The sequence below is a fragment of the Empidonax traillii genome, unplaced genomic scaffold (genome assembly GCF_003031625.1).
Source record: "Empidonax traillii isolate 1590-97213 ecotype Southwest subspecies unplaced genomic scaffold, ASM303162v1 scaffold773:size403244, whole genome shotgun sequence".
In the NCBI taxonomy this organism is placed as follows: domain Eukaryota; kingdom Metazoa; phylum Chordata; class Aves; order Passeriformes; family Tyrannidae; genus Empidonax; species Empidonax traillii.
Window position 1 is genome coordinate 287,051 of NW_020955966.1, and position 24,484 is coordinate 311,534.

General features: G+C 39.9%; 1 protein-coding gene across 3 annotated transcripts; it reads right to left on the reverse strand.

Annotated features, from left to right (window-relative positions):
- Positions 1–7,314: 7,314 nt before the first annotated feature.
- Positions 7,315–22,628, reverse strand: GNG4 (G protein subunit gamma 4). 3 transcript variants are annotated; one of them, XM_027901336.1, is made up of 3 exons: positions 22,561–22,628; positions 15,052–15,157; positions 7,315–8,064 (listed from the first exon to the last, which is right to left on the reverse strand). In XM_027901336.1, the coding sequence occupies exons 1-3, from the start codon at positions 22,596–22,598 to the stop codon at positions 7,936–7,938; spliced, it is 273 nt and encodes a 90-aa protein (XP_027757137.1). In that variant the 5' UTR covers positions 22,599–22,628; the 3' UTR covers positions 7,315–7,935. The 3 variants fall into 3 exon arrangements, with proteins under 3 accessions (XP_027757137.1, XP_027757139.1, XP_027757138.1); XM_027901338.1 differs by lacking the exon at positions 22,561–22,628 and adding an exon at positions 21,497–21,577; XM_027901337.1 differs by lacking the exon at positions 22,561–22,628 and adding an exon at positions 21,157–21,353.
- Positions 22,629–24,484: the final 1,856 nt, after the last annotated feature.

The window sequence follows — 24,484 nt, forward strand, 5'->3', positions numbered from 1 at the left end:
TTCTGTGCAGAAGCTTTAACAGTTTTGGCACATGGCTTTGATTTGTGGCAGAAGCCGCAGTTTCGACTGAATTCTCTGAAGTCCAACAATATTCTGTAGGATCTTCCTTTCACTGGCATTGCAAGAATCTAGCAATAGAACAGCTTTGACATCATATTCAGGCAGAGATAACCCAATTTCCCTCAGCTCACTTTCCTTTAGGAAAGGTAGAGCTTCAGGTTTCACATCCTCTGACAAAGGGGTCACTTGAGCATCCTGGTGGATGACCAAGCCACCATCCCTTATTCTAGAGAGGGATTAATTAGAACAACCTTGTCACCCTCTGGAAAGAAGGTGTTGTTCAGTTGGATCTTTTTTTCTATATAAGTCCCAGTCTAACCTGTGTTAAGAGTTGGTAACAACCACACAAAATTGGCTTGCAAGACATCACAGTTGTCCAAACATACTAATGCAGCAATAATAATTTTTACAGTCTTAGTTGATTCCTTGTCACCTTCATGACAAGCAGAAATAGAAATGGACTCTAGACTGCCTGTATGGCAGCAGCTAAATCTTCACAAGCACATCTCAGAGAGCAGACGCAAACATCTTGCAGTGATGTGGAGCACCAAATATCCAATAATCAGTCAACAGCCAGCTGGTGGGGTTAGCTACTTCGTGTACAGCTAGAATGCAGTTATTTTTAACAAGTGGCAGGCACAAAGACTTCAGGATGCACATACAGAAGAGAATAAGGTTTACAGAAGGTCCTGCTGAGACCTACAACAACCAACATGCTCTTTAATCACATGCCTGGCAAAGAGAAAAGCAGATTGGCCACATATTGTTTATCATTTCATTATTATCTACTACTGGATAGATAATATTCAGGCTATATTTCACTTAAAATAATTTACATGACCTGGTGCTCTTTTCCCCTCATGGTGCTTACCTTGCTCTAGGACAGATGTGCTCTGCTGGAGAATGCACCAGGTGGCTGCTTCACTGCCTGCAGAAGATGCAAGCTGAATGAGGTGGGACTATGAAATAGGGTTACAACGCTAAGGGTCATCGCTGCTTGAGAGAACAAGAAAATCATTAAACTAAACATTTCATATATTGCTTTTTTCCCCCAAAGTTTCTCTGTGTTTGACTTGTAAAAGTCATTCCAGTCTGTAAAGTTGAGGACTTCTAGCTGAAGGCTGAACAAATGGGAACATTGTTTGAGATGCTGAAAGAGCTAACTGCTCTGCAGTGGCAGGTACTCACGATCTCATTCCTTCTGTTTAGCTTCTGCCTCAGCTTCCTGCTGTAAGATGAGAATAGTTCCACCCTCATATTCCTCAAGGATACTGTGGAGATACTTCGTGAAGAAATCTGTGATGAGCACCACAGAGAAGCTCATCAGGGAACACTACTACAGTAGAAGCAGAATTTGTGAGTAAATCAGGCCCAGGGCTACACAATGAATAATGACACCAAAATAGTACCAAGTAACTGCTCATTAACTGAGCACTGCCTATACTGTGCCTTGCAGCAATTCCTGCAATGGCAGCTGGGAATAGTAGTACATACAAATAAGGGAGGCAAACAGAAGATACATAAACAAATTTGACATTTCTGAAATGAGTGCTTAAATTGGCTTCACTAATGATATTTTAATGTATTTTTTTAATTTATCTAGATTCTGTTTAAATATCCTCAAATGTATTCACATCCTTGATGCAAGTATTTGTTTAGCTGGTATGGGCAGAACTGTAAAGAAATATAATCACTTTTATAGCCTTCTAATTTCTTATGAAATTAGAAGTTTCACAGTTGCTCTCTGTAGTCATTTTCCAGAGTCTGAAGCAAACTCCTAGAACAAAAAAAGCAAGTGAAGTTTAAGAAAGAAGACCTCAGAGAGGCTATTAGCTATAGCGTTCTTTGTATTCTTGAAGTTTCTGTTGAGGTATTTTGTCACGAGAATCTTAGCATCTGAAGTTTTGTCACTTGATCTTTTAAGGGTATGATTAACATGTTCATATCAGCACTGCAGATATATTTACTGGAAATCTGTGTATTGTGTTCTGACGAGTAGGATAAAAGCTGGTGTGCTCTCCAGGGGGGAAGCTTCTCAGACAAGAATCCTTGGTAGTGAACAGAAAGTTAAGGATAAAAAGTCACTTGCCAGAGACAGCTGTTATACTGTAAAGATCTTTAAAGTCACTGCTACTTGAAAGGTTTTTCAAAAGTCACAGTGGTTCTTTTCTATAAAGTTTGGCTCATTCCTTCCTTTCACTGAAAAGAAATTGTGCATCTCTTTAGAGTATGCCATAGGGAGAATGAAGGGCTCAAGGACGCCACCTAAAGCTCAAAGGCACAACAGGGTATGGTACAGTGAGAAGCTACACAACAAATACATCTTGTAGAATGGGTGGTCTGTTGAAACACATCCTTATGCCGTGCCTAGTGTATAGTCCATAAAATGCCATTCTAAGCATAAGCAGTAGCCTAAGCTCTGTTCTGGCTCTCTTACTGTGCTGTGGCATAGGAGGAAGTATTTGGCCTCACTATGGTAACTGCAAAAAAACCCAGTCGTGAAATACAAAACCCAACAGCCAGGAGTGCAGTTTGAGTGGGAAGAACAGTGCACCAGCCAGTCACAGGAGAGCTGTTGCACAGTTCTGCAGAGAGGAAGGCAAACAGGAGAGATCATTAGCAGCTCACTGGGCTGGGGGCTCGCCCGGGCCTAGAGCCAAGCCTTACTGCCATTTGCAGCCGCCTCACCTGCTCAAGGGAGCAAAGGGCACAACTGGTGTCAATGAGACAATGAGGAACAGGCCCCCGAGTTATTTACCTGTGAAACTGGAAAATGAAATTCAGGAAGGAAATACACAGCAACTCCAACTGATACCCTCAAAGATTTCCACAACTTTTGAAGACGTTTTTAGCTATACACCTCAACAATTTAACCAAAAAAATGTATTTGACTTTCGTGTCGTCTTAAACCAAGCACTCTGGAACTGAAGCATGCAGTTGAAGTGCACTCCAGCAGTGCCTCAGCTGCAGGTGACACTTTGCACAATGCAGCTCACAAAAACAGAACTGCTGGCTCTCTGTTTGTGAAAGTACGTGTATTAATTTTAAATCCCCCTTTTGGTCTTTACTAGTTAGCATTGGTATTTTTTTTCTGCCTCAGACGGCTGTTCATCACTTTATCAGTAGGTGGCAGTAATAGACGAGCCTGTGCAATTTCTACTTGTAATAGGAATTGGGGAAAGAAAAGCCCCTATTTTAGGGTAAGGCTGCTCATTTTGTTTGTTCACGAGCGTGAGTGGTGTAAACGTACTTGACAAACTCAGACATTCATCTTCCTTTAACAGACAGAAAAGTTGTTCCCATACCAGTTCTGGTATTTACGGCTGTACCTAATTTAATAGTGCTATAAAGCTGAATTCAATTAGATGCAAATGTACAAAATTTATTCAAAATAGTCTCCCTAAAGATTAAATATGTAGATGCCTATAAAATATTATATAGCACTTATATTTTTCCCTACTATTTTTCACACATTTTTTCACACATTAATATTTAAGTCAGTCTAATGACTTTAAGTAATAGTTTTCAGCACAAGAAACATGTATTTCTTAGGAACCACTCCTCTCTCAAGTTTTCTTTAGTCTTCTTGAAGAAACAAATCCAGATTCTGATGCAGTCCCAAGGAGAGCCCAAGTATGGCATTTTCTAGGACAGTTATGTATACAGATTTTTATCCCTCTATAATGAAGAGATAGGAAAAACATTATATAATCAGGTCCTCCCAAAGTACGTATTTGGTTACTCCTTTGATATCAGAAATCCAGCTGGATAAATGACTGTCATAATGAAATTCCAGGCTTTAATATGCACCTTTACAGACTTCTGTTCTTCAAGTGTTCTTTCCTTCTGCTGGAGCTGATCCTATTGTAAGTCACTGCAAAAATGCTTGGTTATGATGTCCTTATGAATCAGCTGGCAACAACTCCTGTGTTTACCCTGTGTCACTGACAGCACAGCTCATATTTATTTTAACCTGTGCTGTAATGTAGAATAGCTTAAATGCCCCTCCCTATTTTTCCCCTCCTTTGACTGTAATTTCTTAGAGGCTAGCTTAAAAATCTTGCCTATCAGTACCAGCCAAGCACCCTGCTCCTAACTTAATACATGGTGTAGGAAGCAAAGAAGGAGAATTTAGTACATAACAGAGAGGCAGAAAATGTTTTTTAGTATCGAAATTCAAGGTGAACCAAGGAGGTTAATCTGAGGAATGCAAAACAGCCAGCCCCACACAGGCTACTGAGATGTTACAATTTACCACAAATCCACCTTTAGGAAGTCTCATTTCATCACAGCAGCAAGCACTGGGATATAAAAACGGATTGCTAATAACACATCAAAAACTCTTTGAATCCAGCCTCTGTTCTGAAATTCTCATTCAGTGAGATGACAGTCACAACTCACACAGTTAACAGGGAGCATGTGTTACCTTCTGGGCCTGAAACAGACATAAACAAGCCTAATGGCATATTAAATGAAACGAGAGAGAGAGAGAGAAGTACAATGTTAGGATGGTAGCAGACCTGGTCTTGTTTTCATCGAAGGTAGTAGGAATCAAATCAGACCATTTGATAAAAATAAAAAACTCATTGCTTCAGCCTACACAAAACCTTACTGTTAGATAAATCCACATTTTGGAGAGCTTTTTTTATATATTATGTTATACTTAATGATATAATACATATTTATTATTTAGAGGAAGGTATAAAAACATTCAGATGTTTTTGTGTAAAGGTGAGGCAAGATGTTTCAGCATGAAACTCAAGTATCAGTAGCAGATTATCTAAACCACCTCAAAAGTCAAAGCAGCACAAAATATAATAATCACAAAGACACTTCCTGGTTTGGAGAGATTGAAGGAAAAGATATTTTTTTAAATGTTGATTCATGGATCAAGCTGGCACTAAAATAATTAAAAAAAAACAAACAACAAACCAGACAAAGCCATTCTCTTTCAGAGTCAGTATTTTGATGGTGTTCTTGAATAAAGTAATATATTCATATGTGATCCAAAGCTGTTACAATTATATTTGGACTGCTGATCTTCCAAGTGTGCCTCGCCCTCTTCCCCTTCAAATTAGTAATTTGCCAGGAGTATGTATTCAATCAAGGAACTGCTAAATAAGGCCCAATTTTACTAGAGAAAGCTGTCCTGTTTTCCACTAAGGAATAATGCTTCTACATATTAACCTCTTCAAACATATTATAGATATCTGCTAAAATAAATATGCAATTTATGGTACTCCATGTAGGTTTTTTTAAATTTGAAGCATGAAATCATCTTAATAGATACAAATTTTTTTTACCTACTGAAAGTTATGAATGAAGAAAAGATACCACAAACAAGTCTAACACACTCACAACTATTTGAAGAAAAATTCTGGAGAAAAGAGGGAGTTCAAAAGAATGACATTCTCCTCTTCTGAATAATAATTCCGGATTTTTGTAAATGCAGCTCTTGTAACTAGTGATGCTCAAAACCACTGTGAAATGTTTCAATCTCAGGACATCAGACACTAACCCTAATTGGAAACAGAAAGCAAGCTGTTTGCAATACTGTAATAAGCTGTGGCAATTTTGTTATTCTAGATGAGAATGTAAATGATGAGCCACAAATGCGAGTTGCTACAAAGCCTTTGAGAATAAAGCCGCATGCCCTATATTCCCCTCCCATGCTGTTCCAGTTAAAGCCATACATGCGGAAGGACAAATGAAAATGTTGCCATGGTGATCAGAGCAGTTACCAGATCATGTACACTGTAGGAAGGATTCCCTTAAGAACATCATTAAGCATTTTGTTGCTCCCTTTTAACAAATATTTTCAGAAAGGTAATTTTATTTCACTGTCAATAAAACAGCTACTCAGTCAGCTAAAGCCTATTTCTCTACCCCCAAAATAAAAACACACCATGCATTAAGAAATATTCCTGTTAAAAGCTGGGAATGGGAATCTTCAGCTGAAAATTTTGAAATAGGAACCAAGGATCAACCTTCCCAAGATAAGACCTGTTGAAGACATTTGAATGTTCTTCAGCATAGGTACTGTGAAGCAGCTCTATGCCTACTAAACTACTGATGTCTTCATCTGCCAAATTAAAAAACAAATCTTTAAATGGAAGACATCCCAAAAGCCTATTGGTTAAAAGGAACGTTGTTATATTGGGGTTTTTTAAAGAGAATATAGCAAGGGGGCTCTGTGAGATATGAGGGGAGTTCTGCCAGCAGCAGAACCACAGTTCCAAAGCAGTTCCATCTGTCTCACGTGACCAGGCTGGTACCTGAACGCAGTTGGGTGTGGCACATTATCCAAGTTGGTAGGCAAAGAAAACAAAACCTGTACAATGCAGTCATCTTGTATTTCACTACACAAAACAGTACAACAGACACTGATGGAAACTGCTAAAAATAAGCTGGACAAGGTACATGCATTTTGGGGGAAATGCACATGACTTTGTTCACCAAACTGCCCTTTTTTTTTAGCATCTGAATTCAGCATTTAAGTATATCCCAAGGCCCTCAGTTCCTCAGCTGGTCTTTGCCTTGCAGATATTTCAGACGCTTATGGAATACAACTTTGTGCAGAGGAAGGGAGGAAGCCTGATCCGTTACGGGTGGCTGTTCACAGTCTCAAGTCAGACTAGTGCAGCTGTCCAACAAAATTGTCTCCTACCTTATGTATGGGGCTGACTGACACACTGTACATAAGAAGTCCTGCAACAAGTTAACTGTCCTAAAACATCAGACCAGAGAGGAGCTATCGCTTATTTTTTAAGAAGAATAAAAAAAAACCCCATCTGTAATGTAATAGTTGCTTCTATCAGATGCCTTGAGTGAGCCTAATTTTACTTGTTGAAGAAGGCAATCGTATTCCACACCCCATTCTTTTTCTCTCACTGCACTTTCAACAAAGTCAAAACAAAAAAATCTCCCTGAACCTCCATAAAATACTTGCTGACAAAGTACAGCTACAAAAATATACAAACACAGTGGCTGTCAATGGCACAGTGGTCTCGCTGTATATTGTAGAACAACATTCATTTACCATTATACTCTCCATCCCCATAAAGTCTTACTCTCATGGGCAAAAGCATGTAGAGAGCTGCTCAGAAAATATAATCCCCCTCCCTGTGCTGTTCAGGGCAGTTTTACACCCTTCACTAAGACCCTCAGGAACAGTTATATCACAGTTCAGTTTACTTTATAAAATAATTTAAATAATTGTAATTCAAAATAAGATACAAGCAGCTATGTTTTTCCACAGTTTTATTGATTCAGTCCTGGTGTGTAACTATACATCTTCATTGTGCTTGTAGTTACAATGTTGCTTTACTAAGATTCTTTTTGTAGTCAAGTTTCTTACAGTCTTCAGAAAACACCACTTACTGTGTAAGATTAATCATTCCACACATTGTAAATTACTGGGATCTTTTCCTAAATAGTGCTACTTGAGGCAGAGGTCACACTACTCTCTTTAGATAGAAATTTTTAAAGGCAAATGAATTAAATTCACCTTCCAAGGAAAACAAGAATGTTAAAAATAGCTTCAAGAATTGGTATGACTCATTTAGGTCTCAGAAAAATCTATGACTGGCAAAGATATCTACAATTTGATACTGTACTCGACACTTTCATTAAGACCAAAGGAATATTTATGAAGAACTGAAATTAAACTTGTACATTGTTCTTAAAGAGAAGGATTACCTTGAATTTTTTAGTATTTTTTTTAATTTAATTTTTTTTTAGCAGAAAATGCACTACCTTTGAAAAATACTATAGTTATAAGGTAAGTATAGATATCTGAAGAAAAAAATGCTAAAAGCATGCAACACTGATACCACCAGATTTTAGCAGGAGAGAAATTTTTAATTGAAAACTGACTCAAAGGATAGTACAAAAGAGTTTCTTCTCCCTAAAGGGATTTTCAGATGCAGGCACAGGAATAATAAGGGGATCTTCTCCAATGTGCGCATCACAATATGCCAATAAATCTGCTGCAGCCTTGGATACCTAATAGAAGAGAAGAGAGAACTACTGTAACATGTAATTCTGAACCAATCTGCATGGCATAAATATTTTTCATAAAAACAAATGTAATGGGAGCTATCATAAAATAGGGAGTAGGGAGTAGATTGCTTTATCCTTTAAATTATTAGAGACCACAACTCTCCATTTGCTCTTACTAGGCCTAGTAATCCTTACATCAATTTTACCTGACATAGTGACATAAAATGTTATCAATTTATATGATTCATGTTCAGCTGTTCCCCTCCAGCAGAAGGAGGTCAGGAGCACATACTCGTATGCTAATCATTCATAAACAATATGGATTCTTCTTTAAGTGTCTGTTTCTGTAGAGGCCACCTGCTTCAGCTCTTATTCCCAATCATTGCTTGTAAGGTTTTCCACAAACACTTTCTACCCTTTGCTCCTTGAAGTGCAAAACAAACAAAAAGTTCTTTAGGCACATGACCATGAGATTAAAAAGAAAAAAATAAATCAAGAACAAAACTTGAACATAGCCGATCATAGCTGTTATTTAAGCTAAATACTGTTCTTTTCAATGAATTAAGATCAATTATCTTCTGCTTAGTAAGTTACTTTTCATAGCATGCATTAAAACTTGAGCAATACACCTTAATATTTTTATGTCTCTAAAATAAACAATTCTCAAGTCTCCAAATTCAAAACATTGGTTTATGCTTCCTGAAAAGTCATATAAAAATGCAACAGTGTGCTGGCCTACAAGATATTTTGCACTAAATGAAAAATGAAATATTAAACCTTGTAACCTTTGCAGCTTTGTGCCCTATGAATATTTTTGACATTAGGCCACTGTGACTCATGTATTTTTTGAAGTATTTAGAATGCATCCACAAAATATTTTTGTTCTGCTTGGTCAGCAAGATATTCACAGCTATCTGTATCTCTTTGCTTTGGTGAATTAATGTGTTTTCAAAAGTCTGAGAAAATGAAATCTGAAATCTTTACATTAAAAGTTTTTTCTCTGAGCAACATGACAGCTTCTCCTGAGTCAAACACTGAGGTCAGCATGTTTGCTCAACTATAGTGAAGAGGAAAAACAAATTGTATTTCTGCTATTTTACTAGCAGGTGTGTCATCAATGTTAGCTTTAAGCTTCCCCACACCCTACTTGCTTTGACATGAGCCCAGCCAGTAGTAGACTTCAGATGAGACCTATGAAGTCAACAGGCACTGAATCAGAATTCACATGAAATTTAAATTAACTCCTGGAAGAAAATAACATAGTTTTTACTTCTTAAATATCCACTAAAACATACCTTTCTAGAATTTTTACATCCACAAAGTACCTGTGTTTGGCATCCCAGTATAGACTATCCTCCTAGTGGAGGAGGCAAGGGTGTTTGGGTTATTTAAAATTAGTTTGTCTTTGAGTTGTCCTGTAAGTCAAAAGGGTGGGCAGAGACACTACATGTGAACAGCAGACTGCTGGACACATGCAGAGCACAAAACGAAGCATTAAACTGAGCAGCAAATCAGAAGAGATATTCAGAAGGACCAGTTCTTCTCAAGAAAGAAGCAGGTCGAACAAAAATGTGTGGAAAGTTACAGACTTCAAGGTACAAAGGATTGTAATCACTTTCAGACATACTTCAATTAGCTATTTACTAAGCAATGACAAAAGAATGAGGCTTAGGCTAGGAGGGCACTGTCTAGAATAGAGAGACAGATCTGTAATCAACAAACAGAAAACTTAGGAATCCTATCATATTCCCAAAAGTTTCATTTAAATTTACTTGTGAATTTTTAAAAAGATTATTTAAAGAAAGGCACAGTGTAGACAGAGCATGAAATTCCTATCAAGCCCCCAAAAGATCAAATGACAGAAACATACTTTTTCTTTGCTAACTATGTAGGCTGTACCTCAGAACATAAACTAGCATAGAATTTATCCACTGAAGATGAGTTCGGCACGTTTCCAGTACTGTTAGGAGGAATGTCTATTCTATCCCCCCAGCATTTTGGAGAAGTATTTTCAAGTAATGACAATCATCAGTACATTCATAATTATTTAACATATAGTTTTTCACTTCTCTATTGTCCTTCAAGCTTAAATGCTTGTCTCAAATTAAGAGAGATCTGTGCTCTAATTAACTAGCTGGCCCTGAACTCTTACATTCAAACTGAGCAAATCAAACTCAGAGCCACAGGTGCCCACAAAAAGCTCTATGACATCTTCATTGCAATGATGTCATAATAAACATTATTGCCATAAAACCTAATGGAGAGATAATCTGATTTTCTTTTAATAAACCCAAGACAGGGCTTATTAAAGATGCCCAGCACATTTCACCTTCAATTAAGCTAATGAGTAAGTTATTTTATTCATGAAACCAAGAGTCTTTTTAATCAAACTGAGCCTACAGAAGCAGAAAACCAACTCTGGACTTCAACAGACCAACCTTCCCACAATGATCTTGTTTGTTCCACGCATGGATAAGCAACGTCAGTCCAAAGTATATTGCTTTTCTTTCAATGGAATAGAAGTTCAGTGCCAATCATCATTCTTAGAAGGGATAAGCTCAGTAATATAATTTCCTGTTTCTCTACATTTTACTGTGCTTTGATATCATGTAACAATAAAAAGGATTTTCAGTAGCAAAAGCTCACCATATATTTTTGTATCTAACTTGTCCTCTAATGCTGGTAGCAATGCCATGAAGCAGAGCAACACTTCTGTCAATGTCAGAATGTTTAAATCCCAATTTAGTTTGCTTTTAAACAAACCATCTAATTAAGTTTAGTAAAAAAAAACAAACTTGCAACAGGGAACCGGAACACCAGGAACACGATCACATTTCAGCACGTTGTCACAAACTAAACCTGTACTGGGCCATATATTTTCATCCTTTAAGCAAACAGAAAGTTTGGGGAGGAGATATCCTCCCACTGGAATTACAGCAGTTATAAAAGTGAATTATGGCCACTTAGGCTTGCACAGCGGAATAATGACCACTCACTACAGGGAGTTAAACTAGCTGATCACAATCTAGAAGCAATGAAAACACGGGTTCCTGCGGCTGTGAGCAGTGCTGGCAAAGTCAGAACTGTGGCCAAAAGAAAGAGTAAAATACAACGTTGCCTCCAGCAAGTTTCCTGCTCAGTGTCATTATTCAGAGCAACAGCAGTGGAAGGCCCCTGCATTGAGCGTGGCATTAAGGCTCCAGCAGAGACGCTGCTTTAGCACATGTCAGCAGGCAGAGGTGCCTCACGGCCAGGGCTACACCCCGCCACTGTGCAGAATAATGTGCTGATCAGCCTATTTGTGTCACGGAAGGAGTTAAATGGAGGCCACTCCGTCAGAGGTTTCACTCGCCTTCAGGGTTATTTGCAGCTGAGTGCTGCTGAACAGTTTCAGAATAGCTTTTATTAAGCATTAAAATAAGAGTATGTAACTTGAATATTCAAATGAAACTAACACATTTATCTTGTCAGCTCTCCTACGCAATATAGCTTGGTCTGCATATTCAAAGTAATTTACACATATTGCAGAGGTGGCTAGAGGAAAAAAAAAAATCAGACTCCAGTTTGATTGATGAATTCTTTTAAAGTGTATGGATAGAAGGGATTGGGTATATAGGTATCACACTGATCTCACGTTTAGGACAATTACTTTTACCCTCTCTAGTGAAAAATACATCTTGTTGTCAAATTACCAAGAGGAAACAAAAAGATTCAACAAAACATTCAACCCTGATGCCTTAAAGAATTAGTCTCAGGAGGACTGTGAAATTTGACCATTATATTTCAGAATAACAGAGGTGATAAGAACAGCCAAAGTTAGAATATAATCCTGTTAGCTGGACTAATAATTATAAGCTTCAATGACAGGGCAAAATGCTGCAATTACTATGTCATCTGTCTTGTCATGGATTGTGACTAATTACCATCCTTGCTATGACACCCACTCTGCTTATCCTTTACATCTAAAACAAAGAGATTCACACACGTTTATTTGGCAATTCCACCGTTTATCTCCCAACACTATTCAGGACCAGTTAGGAATACTAAGGAAAAAGAAAATGGAATAATAATTGATGTACCAAGATTTTTAAATGTCAGAGCACTCTTTCTTGCTTTTCTGCTAGCAAAGAGAAGATTAAATAGTGCTTTATTCTGAGGACAACTCTGATGAACACCAATATTATCTCTGCTTTCTCAACTTTACTGCTAGCATCTTTAGAAGACACATTCTAGTCATGAGGCCACTGTTCATCTGATTTCACTTGATGTTTCCTAGCTTGAAATCTGCATTTCCTGCTTTCTACTTACTTCTCCATTATAACTCTAGCTCCATTATAACTTCAGTAGGCATGTAAGGCAGGTTCAATTTGCAATCCTTCTGGGATTCCTACAGTTTACAAAAAGAACCACAGTAATACTCCTTCCAACTACCAATCAATACACCAATAACTTCATCCTCTGCTTTTAAGTTGTCCTGTTTCTTTCACACCTTAACAGCGAGGTGTCTTTGTGGAACGTCAGACACAGCACTGCTTGCTGCTCTGACTGGTTAAAGGACTTGATTTTTAAATCAACTGAAAAATCCGCAACACAGCAGGGAACGGGCAACTATCATTACACTTTCAGCTACAAGACTTTAATTGAACAGACCCAACACTTGCTGCTTACAGCAGCTACTGTAAATGGAAAACAAAGTGCCTCTGTAGTAGAAAAAATGAATTAGAACTTCTGATTTCCCTAGCCAATAATGCAGGCACCTTTTTAATGTTCACAATGTGGTCTTGCCTATTATGGGAATATATCTATTTGCAAAACATTATTTAATTAAATTATTTGGAAAGCAGTGATCTTTTGTTAAATGTCTAACTAGTTTAATCAGATGCAAAACGCCAGAAAAAAAGGAAATTCATTTCTCTGCCCTTTACAGTGATGATCCGAGACCTCAAAGTCTCCTGTTGAAACCGCTGGAACGTCTCTTGGTAAAATCTGGCTATGCTGAAACACACACTTAGCTGATTCAAGATTAAAAAGCAAAGCAAAGATCCTGAAGGAATAAAAATCCTATCAACCTCTTCTCACAATCCCTTATATCCTTGTTCAAAGAAATTCTAGAAATCAAGACATTTTGAAAGGTTATATTCAGTTTATGTTAGTATAGAAACCCTCATAATTCTGAAACATGACAAATTATCTGTGATGGGTTTTTGGTCCCAAGCTGTCTTGAAAGGTGAAGTAATTGCACTTTCAAGCTATCTTGTTTTTTAGGTCTGCCACACTTGCTAATAACTGTGTTCTTTTTAATTAAACTGACTGTAAAAATAACCTATGTCTTCCTTGCATATGTAATTAAGAATGTTATACATCTAACTAATGAACCTATCTGCATAACTGAGCTAATGACGTGGTTTGTGACATTACCACTGAATACATAGAAGCAAGTTTAAGACAATCCACTAAGTATCAATGATTTCAAATTCCAATAAACTGGGCCATATTTTTCCAACCCTTTCCTCTCCCACTCCTGCACACCCGTTCCTTCTGGTCACTTCTGTTCATGCAGCTGCAATATGACCTCAGTCAGGGGACAGTTTAACTGCATTGAACACTGAAAAGATAGAAATTCCCTTACTGCAGGAAATAGAAACACCTGTCCCTGTGAACAGGTTATGTAGAATTTGTAAGATACTATACAAGACAGAAACGGCACTTTGGCAAATTCAGTGATCTAGCAAGACATTGCTAAAAACTGCCACGAAACAGAGAGACTGAAATTTCTATTTTCATATAGGCAAGACTGACCGCTCATGTGAACAGCACTAATATTTCTGAATTAGAAACACTGTGTTTCCAATCAGTGAGTTTGTGATCTGATACTGTTTTAAAAATCATAATTATATGCTATTGTCCTCATGCTCACTACATGCAGAATTACAGCACATAGGGACAGATGGACAAACAGACTGAGTTAAGACCATGTGATAATTTTAATGTACAACATTTCTAAACTGTCTTACCGAGTTAGTAATCTCAGTTACAAACAGTTAAAGTTTGCAACAACTCAGGTGCAGTTGTTTGCAGAAAACTGGATAATTTAAATGTATTCCTTTTCAGAGATGGACAGACTAGAAACTGTTCTTACTTGTAGAGATTGGATTTTTTAATGCAAATAATTATTCTCTATTTTCAGAGTAAAAGAGCAACAGAAATGAGCATTGTTTTCTTAAAACTTTCTGTGACACTATTAGGTTTTAGGTGCTCTATTTATTCACGAAATTTTAGCCTAGTGGAAGGCACAATGACAGGCAAGAATAATCCACAGACTTTGCTGGTTAAAAATGTTGAGAACCTCTGTTTAATAGTGCCTCTAGTAAAAATATTTAATATACATATATTTAGAGGCATGATAAAATGAAATCTTCACATACAACAAGTTATCAAGTGTGAAAAATCATAACTGCACGCTGCAGTCATACAAGTCTTTTGTGCAATGACGTCTGTGCTAAAACAAAACAAATCAAAGCAGTTCTCTTGTCTCATCATTGTTCAAAAGTACTGCAATATCTTAAAGACTTATTCCAGGTCTTAAGGGAGAAAAACTGAGAAATCTGAGCTGCACTTAAATTAAGCTACAGGCGACAGACAAAGAGGAGCACCCCTGCATCTGCCAGCTTATTTTAAGTATTTCACAAAATATCACTTTTGACAGATGTAAAAGACACTCAGAAGCAAACTATAAGCCAGGCTTTGGAAATCGCTTCACTAGAACGCACCAGTTAGTGTCTCTGTTACAGTAGTTAGTAGGAGTAGTTAGTAGTTAGTTATTTACAGTAGTTAGTAGGAGTTAGTGACTCATTTACAGTACTGAATATTGGTTTATAGTTCAACAAGGATTTTTTATTTCAGTTGGTTGAGTCTGTCTACATATTAAAGAGACACTGTAACACAAGCTAGTCAGTGAATTAAAAATATCAACAATAAGTCTAAGTTTACCTTCATTCTATCCATGTATGCTTCCATTTTTAATTGCTCCACAGCTTTCCTGGCTTGAGATATACTGGTTGTACTGTTTGACACTAGTTCCTTCATTTTGTTTTTCCTAGAAGAGACAAAGTTGAGAACATTTAAAAGTACAGGTAGCAAATACAGCAATCACTGAGAAGACAGTTATCTGAACCCTAACCAACCCTCACCCACCACATCAGCACTACCAGGCTGTAGGTCGCAAATACAGACCAGACACCATTTATTTCTGTCCTCTTGCTTAACAGCACCTTATTATGTTACATATTTGCATTCTCCATCATCAGTACTCAACCTGAATCCTGCAAGCAGCATACAAACACAGAGCACAGGACCATTACTTCAGTGTAGAAACGGGTGCCCTGGTTCAGACTGCCAACTCAGAACAGCTGTTCACAAACAGACCTCGCAGCCATTGCACAGTTTGGCTCCACGCCCCAGTTACACCTTGTAACATGAAAACAAGTTCAGAAATGTGCACAGTGAAAATGAATGTCACACCACTCTCACTGAGCATCAAAGAGAAATTTTAAGATACAGAACGAGTCAAAATTCTGACTACCAATATAAGGGGTTTAGAAAGGAAGTAACAGATTAAGAAAAATAATGCAGTGCTTTCCAACTTTTTGCTTAGACATGCTTAGCAAAATTTAAAGATGATTAAAACCTGGTACAGTACACTCTGCAGGATAGGAAAGCATTATTTTTTAAGAGATCTGCAGCTCTTGGGAAGGGACATCTAATTAAGGTATGACAGTGTTTGGTTTTCTTGCATTGCTTCTCCCTGAGGGATTAAATCAACTCTTTATCACAGTCCTCAGCACTGTTATCAGATTAGTCAAGATGACCACATTCAGACCTTGAATAACTTACAATATATATATGCCAGAGGTGGCCTGCATGTTGGACCACCTTGTCCTGGCACCATTATTCAGTGCTGGTCCAGCAGAAGTAACAGTTCCTATTTAGAAGCCATTGGAAGTTGGACTAAAGCCACATGGAAGGACGATAGGATTACAGATGATCTAGACAGGTCCTGGGCTAGTTAGACTATCCAGTAAGATGAGGTGCTGAGGTTCCAATCAGCCAAAACACACCCCTACGGTCTTTACCACAAGTGCCACCTGAAGCAAGATTAGTCGAGCACCAGGCATCAGAAACCAATACAAAGTTGGGCAATGCAAAGGACAAGGGGTGTGAGAGGCAGATGGGACATGGGAGAAAAACACACAAAAGGATGCCTATTGTACACTGCTAAAAGAGTTTTAGGCTCAGGTCTTTCAGAATGAATGCTTCCAGCTTCTTTCTGGGTAAGAGGCAAACACCTAGAACCATACGAATTTCCCTTCTCGAACCTTGATAGGTTACCTGATCCAGTCACTGGGGGATAAGATACAAACAGGAAATTAAGTAGGACACAGGAAATGCTCTTGTAAAAAAAACTGTACATACACTGTCTTAACCCTGTTAGACTCAATAGATGTACATAATCTAGAGGACAGAATGAAGGAATAACTTTTTAACTGCTTTGATTTCACAAAATGCATGCTCAAAGACAAGGCAAAAGACAGCTGTTTCTTCTCCTTTCTAAAAATCAGTAACCTGTGCTGTAAAACAGGATTGGTGGAATACAAACGCACTGGTGAGCCATGCTCAACACTAATTCGAAGAAACAAAAGAATCTTATTCTTTCAAGTCTAGTGTAAGTCTAGGCGGGGAAAATGATACCTTAAAATACCTTAATTGTGCCAAATAAAACAAGAGCTTTGACATATCCCAAGACAAAGAACAGGTTTTTGGGGTTTTTAGTGTGTCATTTGAATGGAACTCAAGCTTCCCCCTTGCATGCATGCTCTGATGAAATAAAATCGTGTCAGAACACAGCAGCTTCTTATTTTTTTGTCTTTGTTTACAATCTTGTAACTCATATTCCTCACAAGGATTGAATACATGTGGAGCAACTGGCTTTGCTTAAAATGTCAGTAGGTACAAAAACCCACAACCAACCAACATCCTCCAATCAATTTTCAGATATGTTTTGACTTGCAGTGGAAAGTCAAACAGCAGAAAGGACAAGAGACATTCACAAGAGGAGGCGGCTCTGAATTACAGCTCATCTGTGGACTTATTGTTTGACAACTCCCTAGCTTTTAAGCATCAATCTATCCATTAAAATGAGAATAAACACATTTAGCTTTGTTTACAAAATGATACCCCCACAAGTATGAATCATTTAAATTTTGTTATCATCTCCACAGCTAAACTCTAATGATAATAAAGCCACACAAGGCAAAGCTAAATCAACTCACAGGGCCCTTTCTACATTTGCCACAGCCCAAATCCAGAGGCAAATTGGAAATTTAATATTGAATAAGAGATTTAAATTAAACTGAATTAAGCAACTGAAACTGCTTGAACAGTCCAGAGAATTCCAGATCTCCCAAGCTTTTCTGGTAGTTCATTCACTCAAATCATGCACTTAAATATTTGACTACCATATTTCTGGAAGAGCTTAGCATCCATTAAAGTATCTAATCTCTGCTTTTCATACAGACTGCTCTGGTTCCAGAACTTTGTAAGACTGATTTCTCCTGTTTCACATTTCACCTACCAAGCTACATATACCTCTGCCTTCTCTCACTCTCTGCAAATACAGTACATATCTGTGCATCAGTTACATAAGATGTGTCCTTTCTGCAGACAAAACTTTGGATGACACCTGGTTCTGTTCTTAGGACCTATGACATTCTTTAATAACCTTAAGCTTAATATTCTTTAACAAAATAAAATTCTTACTTAGAAATAAAGCTCTGGAGAGAAAAGAAATTTTAGTAACAAGAAAATCTATTACACGCCCATCCCCTGGAATGTGAGGAAGCCTCCTCCTTCGAACATCCTCTCATAGGACCTGTTTCCTCTGAAGTGCTTCCTCTGAGGCTGCAGCCTGATAAATGGCTCTGATTCTTTCTCTTAAGATGTCTTCTCCAAAACAGTTCAAGTATTCTCAAGGCCTTTAGTCCCACAGGAAGGCACATGTAGCTTTATATTGTACCTGAGGGGCAGCCTGCAGGATCACAGAATGGTTTGTGTTGGAAGGCACCTTTAAAGGTCATCTAGTCCAAGGCCCCTACAATAAGCCGTAGCATCTTCTGCTACAGCAAGTTGCTCAGGGCATCCAACCAGACCTTGAATGCTTCCAGGAATGGGGCATCCACCACCTCTCTGGGCAACCTGTTACAACCTGTGCTTCACCACACACATGATAAAATGTTTTGTCCATATATCTAGTTTATATCAACCCTCTTTTAGTTTAAAATCCTTTGTCCTATTGCAAACAGGCCCTGCTAAGAAGTCTGTCCCATATTTCTTCCAAGCCCCTTTCAATTACTGCAATAAGGTCTCCCTGGAGAGTTTGCTTCTCCGGGCTGAACAATTCCAACTCTTTCAGACGTTCCTCAAAGGAGATGTGCTCCAGCCCCTTGATATCTGTGTGGCCCTCCTCTGCACTTGCTCTGACGGGCTGATGTCCTTCCTGTGCTGGGGACCCCAGAGCTGGATGCAGCACTGCAGATGGGGTATCAGCAGAGTGGAGCAGAGGGGCAGAATCACCTCCCTTGCCCTGTTGGCCACACTGCTTTTGATACTCAAAAGGAGTAACCTCTCCCTATCTTTTAAACTATCTAAACTCCCTTGAACCAGAAATTACTCATCTGGGTTTGCTACTGTTTATTCCTGCCTGTTTTTCCAGCAGCTCCCCATTAAGTCAGTTCGATATAGACATACAGAGGTCCTGAAAATCACCGTAGTTACAGTAAGATAGTAATGATCAGACTACATGCAGTCTACGTGTCACTGATGCACACCAGTGGACCTAGATTATACAGGAGCTCACTTATCCAGTATATTTTTGTGCAGCACACCGAGTTCATTAGCCTAGTCTCTATTGATCCTTTTCTATAAGGGGAACACTGATCACACTACCAAAGAATAGTGACAGCAGCTACACAGCCTTTTTCGGCCAAGTAGTTTCTGCTGACTGGCACATCATACTAGACAACAGTTTCCCAAAGCATCACTCCTGAAAGCTTTGTATTGACAGCCTTCCTGCTAGATGAATCTTCTGGGGTGTTGTGGCTTTTTAGCTCACTTGAACTTCATCGTCTCTCTGGGTGCAGTTAATGCATGTGTGCTGAAGTTCATCATCTCCAGGGCTCCTCAAAATGCTTTGCGAAGAGCAACGTTTCTTTATTTGTTTTACAATTGATTAGATTGTACCCAACAGCACTTCAAAGGCAAACTTATGATAACCCAGGAAATTGCACAAATATTTGCAGGTATAGTTTGATCCTGCACCAGGGTAAGGAGTGCAACTGACATTTACTAAACATTATAAATGTTAGTAAAATGCAGGAAAAGTCCAAAAATTTGAGTAACAGAGAAGCAAAATATAATTTTCAAGTTTTTTGGTATGGATTTCAACAAGCATCAGGAATGGAAACCTGCACGGCAATTTCCACCCCTCCAGTTCCAAGTACAACCTTAAAATGCAAAACCAGAAGAGTGACCTGTTGAATTCAATCTAAAAAGCCCTAAACCACATCTCTTTCACCAACCTAAAGTGATGAACCTGAAATTACTAGATTATAAAATGTGGGGTTGACAGCTCTGAAGAACACCTTCCACGCAAGCTCTGCACTTCTTGGACACATAGCACAATAGAAAAGTCAAGCCATTCATGCAACAAAGTCCCAGTGACATTAGCGGGAATCACCACTGGACAATGACCTGCAAATCACATTCTAAATTGGGGAAAAATCCTCACATTTGATTATCCTTGCAAGAACATAAACAGCAAAATTTACACGCTCACAGCTGTTTGAAAAAAAAACCTGGCATAACAAAGAAATTTAAAAAAACCCCAAACAACAACTTACTAGTGCTCTTAGTGCAGGGGTAGTTGTTAAGTTTCTCTTGCCTAAACAACAACTGCACTAAGAGCACTAGTTATCTGTGCTAGCATCCCATACAACATGGGTAATTTTCCCCTTTATCTGCAGGTCACAAAGAGGAGAGGAATAACTTCCTCTGCCATCTCAGTTCTTACTCCAAGATTCACCACAACTGATGTAGCTCTGTAAACAGAGAGGGCAGGCAAGGAATCCTTTTACTATCTCTATCTCATGGCTGCACAACGAAATGCTAGAAAATTACTAGAGGTTTTCACTCCATCTACTAAGGAGAGGCTTAGTACGAGCAGAAATGAGTAGATTAAAGGCAAGACTATTGTTCATGATAAGAATGTAATTTTCATACCATAAACGTGGTGACTTTGAAAATAACTGTTAATCATGTCACTGCAAACCAGCCAAACGCCAACAGCTCAGTTCTCATCTAACATATCCAATACTATACCCAGTCCACCTGTCAAGTTCCAAAAATTCTTGCCACTATGCCCAAATTTTTGTTCAAGAACATCATGCTGCTTCTCGGCATTTAAAAAATCAAAGGAAACAATGTCTGAACTAATGTGACATTTCACAAGGACAATCTTTTCATGCAATATTATTTATCATCAGCATACAGGTTATTTGCACTTACGGCCCAGCAAACCACCAGAGATCCAGAAAGTCTGAGGCAGGAAGATGATTCCTGTCTACTCTTCTACCTCTCTGGCTAACTTTTAAAGACAGTTGCGAGCTTCTAAAGAAATACACGAGGAAATTTAACTACTCCACTTAAACCCCGCTTAAAATGTATTAAACTGAATAGTAACATATAAGGTAGGGAGAGCGCCTCCCGGAAGCCCCGCACTGCATCCCCTGCAGTGTTTTTCAAGTTGTTATTCCGAGTTTTCTGTCTCTCTGAGCTGCCCTAATGGCTCTGCTGTGCAGCAGCTCCCAGCACAGCACATCAATAATTATCGCCAGCAGCCGACGGACGGGCAGTAAGTGTTATTCCTCCGGCAGCGCCAGCCAGTCAGCAGGAAAAGCGGCCGCTTCCTTGCGCCTTCGCACCAGGCAGCTGGCGAGGAACCAGCACGCAAAACCAGAGACCCCCCCGCCGCCCGCGGGGTACCTGGACTTGGGGCAGCTTTTCCAGGAAAGGACGTCCCCCGCCGATGCAGCGACCGCGGAGCCCAAAGCCCGGCGCCGAGTACTGCGTGTACCCGGGAAACTCCGACCGGCGCGGCCGCCGCCGGGCGCTGTTTACCCGCAGCCCACAGAACCACCGGGATGCCGGGCGGAGCAGCCGCGGGTTTCCCAGGGCACCAGCGCCGATGGCAGCGAGGGAGAAACCCCCGCTCAGCAGCCCCGGCCCGCCCTGCCCGGGGCGCCCCCGCCACCGCCCCAATCCCTGATCCCGCCCCGCCCCACCCGGCACCTTCTCCCGCCCGGCGCCCGCGGCTCCCCCTCACCGTGCGGGGCGGCGGGCGGAGCACGGGGAGCTCCGAGCAGCCCGGGGCGGGCCCGACAGCGGCACCGGCACAGCCACATGGACTGCGGGGCGGGGCGGCCGCGGCCCCGACCGCCACCGCCCTCCCGCTCCGCCCCCCCTCTCTCCTGCTGCAGCCACCTCCTGTCCCGCCCCCAGAAGGTTTTAGGGATCAAACGGTTGTCGAGGTATTTCTCCAACAGGATCACAGACTCAATTAGGTTAGAAGAGACCTCTGAGATCATCGAGTCCAGCCTGTGACCAAATACCACCATGTCAACTAGACCATGGCATGTTCAGTCTTTTCATTAAACACTTCCAGGGACAGTGATGCAACCATCTCCCAGGGCAATTCATTCCAATGTTTAATTACCCTTTATGTGAAGAAATTCCTCCTAATGTCCAACCTGAACTTCCCCTGGCGCAGCTTGAGACTACATCCTCTTATCCTGTCACTAGCTGCATGGGAGAAGAGGCTGACCTCAACCTGGCTACAACCTCCTTTAGTTGTAGAAAATAGTAAAGTCTGCCCTGAGTCTCTGCTTCTCCAGGCTAAACAACCTCAGTTCCCTCATCTGCTCCTCATCAGACTTGTGCTTCAGACCCTTCACCAGCTCTGTTGCCCCCTCTGGACTCACTCCAGCACCTCAATGTCTTTCCTGAATTGAGAGGCCCGGAACTGGACACAGTACTGGAGGTGTGGCCTCATCAGTGCTGAGGACAGAAGGACAATCACTTCACTGGTCCTGCTGACCACACTATTGCTGATACAGGCCAGGACATCACTAGCCTTGTTGGCCATCCAGGCACACACGGGCTCATGTTCAGCCAGTTGTTGACCATCACCCCCAGAACCTTTTCCCACTGGGCTGCTTTCCAGTCACCCCACCCCCAGCCTGCAGCACTGTACCTCAAACTGGAAAGCTTGCATGGTCCAGGGGTTTGGGGTGAGAGCCCACACTGCCTGTCCCGCTGAACAAAGAAGGATGATGTAAAAAGCTGCCCTGAGGAGAGGAACTGCTGTGGGAAAGCAGCACTTAGACTCACCTTGTCAGGGTTAGTACATCAGAAAAATTCAGCTTCATAGATCAATTTTTATATACTTCTCCATATAAACCCCATACAGGTCAGCAGCAGTTAAAAGTGCCAATCAACATTTCTAACTGAAAAATTTGTCATCCCCAATAATTAAAGTGTTGGCAGGAGCACTATCACCACAGTCTCATTTAGTTTGTTCCCCAGTAAGGTGCTGTTCCTTCTGGAGGGGTGTATGCTGGTCACCCTTTTCTCCTACCCTGCCATCAGCACTTTTTCTCATTCCGTCATAATAGAGCAGAAGCATTTCCAAGTCACGTTTATTTTCTATATGAAAGAGAACAGGGAAGAGCCCCATTTTCAAAGCTGACTTGGAGCAAGGGCAGCTTCTTTTGAGATTGAGTCAATGGCTCTTGGGGTGGTGGCTTGGTAGAAGGAAATGCATCAGGAAGGTGGTAAACATTACTAAAGAGGTAAGTTCAGAAGCTTCCCCTAACTAGAGTTCACAAGCTGATTGGAAACCTCATTGGCCCATGTGCTGCTGTTTCATTCATGTTCAACCACATCGTGGTTCTAGAAAACACTCCATTTACCAGACAAAGAATTTAGGAGCTGTTAGACAAAGAGCACAGGCTCGATGGTTCTAGCAATCAGACAGTTGTCAATCATTTACACGGAATTTTTACCTCTGGATTCTAGCAATTTTATTACTAAAGCTAAAATATGAGGGTGGGGAATGGCTGTTTTAAAATGTGTTTTCATCATACATTACACAGACATGCTTTCTCTTTTTAATCTGCAAACTCTTACCTTCCACCACAAGCAGGGGTCTCCCACTAGAGTGGGACCATAGGTTCTGAAGGCAATATCCACACAGGTAACGTGAACTTCTATTCCTTGAGTTGACAGGAACTAGCCCCTAATGATGCTTATAGGGGCTTCAGTAATTTGCATTAGAGAATGGGGATTTTTTTTTTTTTCCTGGGAATGCTAGCTCAAAGCTGGAAACAGTGAGCAAGCTCCTGTTTGTACTCAACTCCTTTCTTCTGTGTAGTCTAGAATACCTTAGAAGTCTAATTGGAGCAGTCACATTTAATTTTTAATCCTTGTTCAAAATTGTGAAATGCACAACACAGCCTATTACAGAGATCTAGATGCAAATCAGTAGCTTTCTGACCCCATTCCAGAGCAGTAATGGCAAATAAATCTCTACACAGAGGTCATTTGTCAGTAGTTTGTAACTTACTACAGTAGCAAAGGAAATAGTACTGTCTCTACATATGGAGGCTTACCTAATATTCCTGTGGGTATTTTCCAAGGCAAGCAGAGATTTTAAATAGTATTCGGTTTTGGGATTTTTTTTTTTTTTTGGGGGGGGGGGTTGGCTTTGTTGTTTGTTTCTGTGATAGAGTAGCAGCAGAGTGTGACTTCCATTTCCATATTGAAAGAGGAAAAAAAAGTAACCCAATACAGCTTTAAACAAAAGAAAGCATGAAGAAACTAAAAGGTAAACTAAAAGTCTGATAATAGCAAGCCAGGTGATAACTTTAAAGGACAGTGGGGGAATTCTCTCTGCAAAATGCATAGTAAATCCTGCAAGTGTAGTCAAGAAATCCTGGAAGTAGGGAGGGAGAGCACTCTTGCTCAGTATAAGAAACTCTTTCAACTCTTTCTCTGAAGATCAATGTAGTTTAAATGCAAAAATGATCTTTAAAGTTGATGTTTCAGAGTAGAAGTTGAACGGTATTTTTAATTCCTCACAGAAACTGTTTTTCCCGCAGAAAATTGTCTCATTTAATTCAGTTCACAGATATCAGTTCTCTACTGAATTTTTTTTGTTTCTCCTATTCGTTGTCATGGGTTTGCCTAAACACCTCTAAATGCAAGGTCAGGGTTCCCTTTTTCAGTAATGGTTTAGAAACTCCCTCTCTCCACC

Coding starts and splice junctions, on each gene's coding strand:
- GNG4 (XM_027901336.1), bottom strand. CDS start 22,598: ATGAAGCTGAATTTTTCTGATGTACTAACCCTGACAAG. Junction 15,158..22,560: donor GATGTACTAACCCTGACAAG/GTGAGTCTAAGT, acceptor TGTCTCTTCTAG/GAAAAACAAAATGAAGGAAC. Junction 8,065..15,051: donor CATACATGGATAGAATGAAG/GTAAACTTAGAC, acceptor CTCTTCTATTAG/GTATCCAAGGCTGCAGCAGA.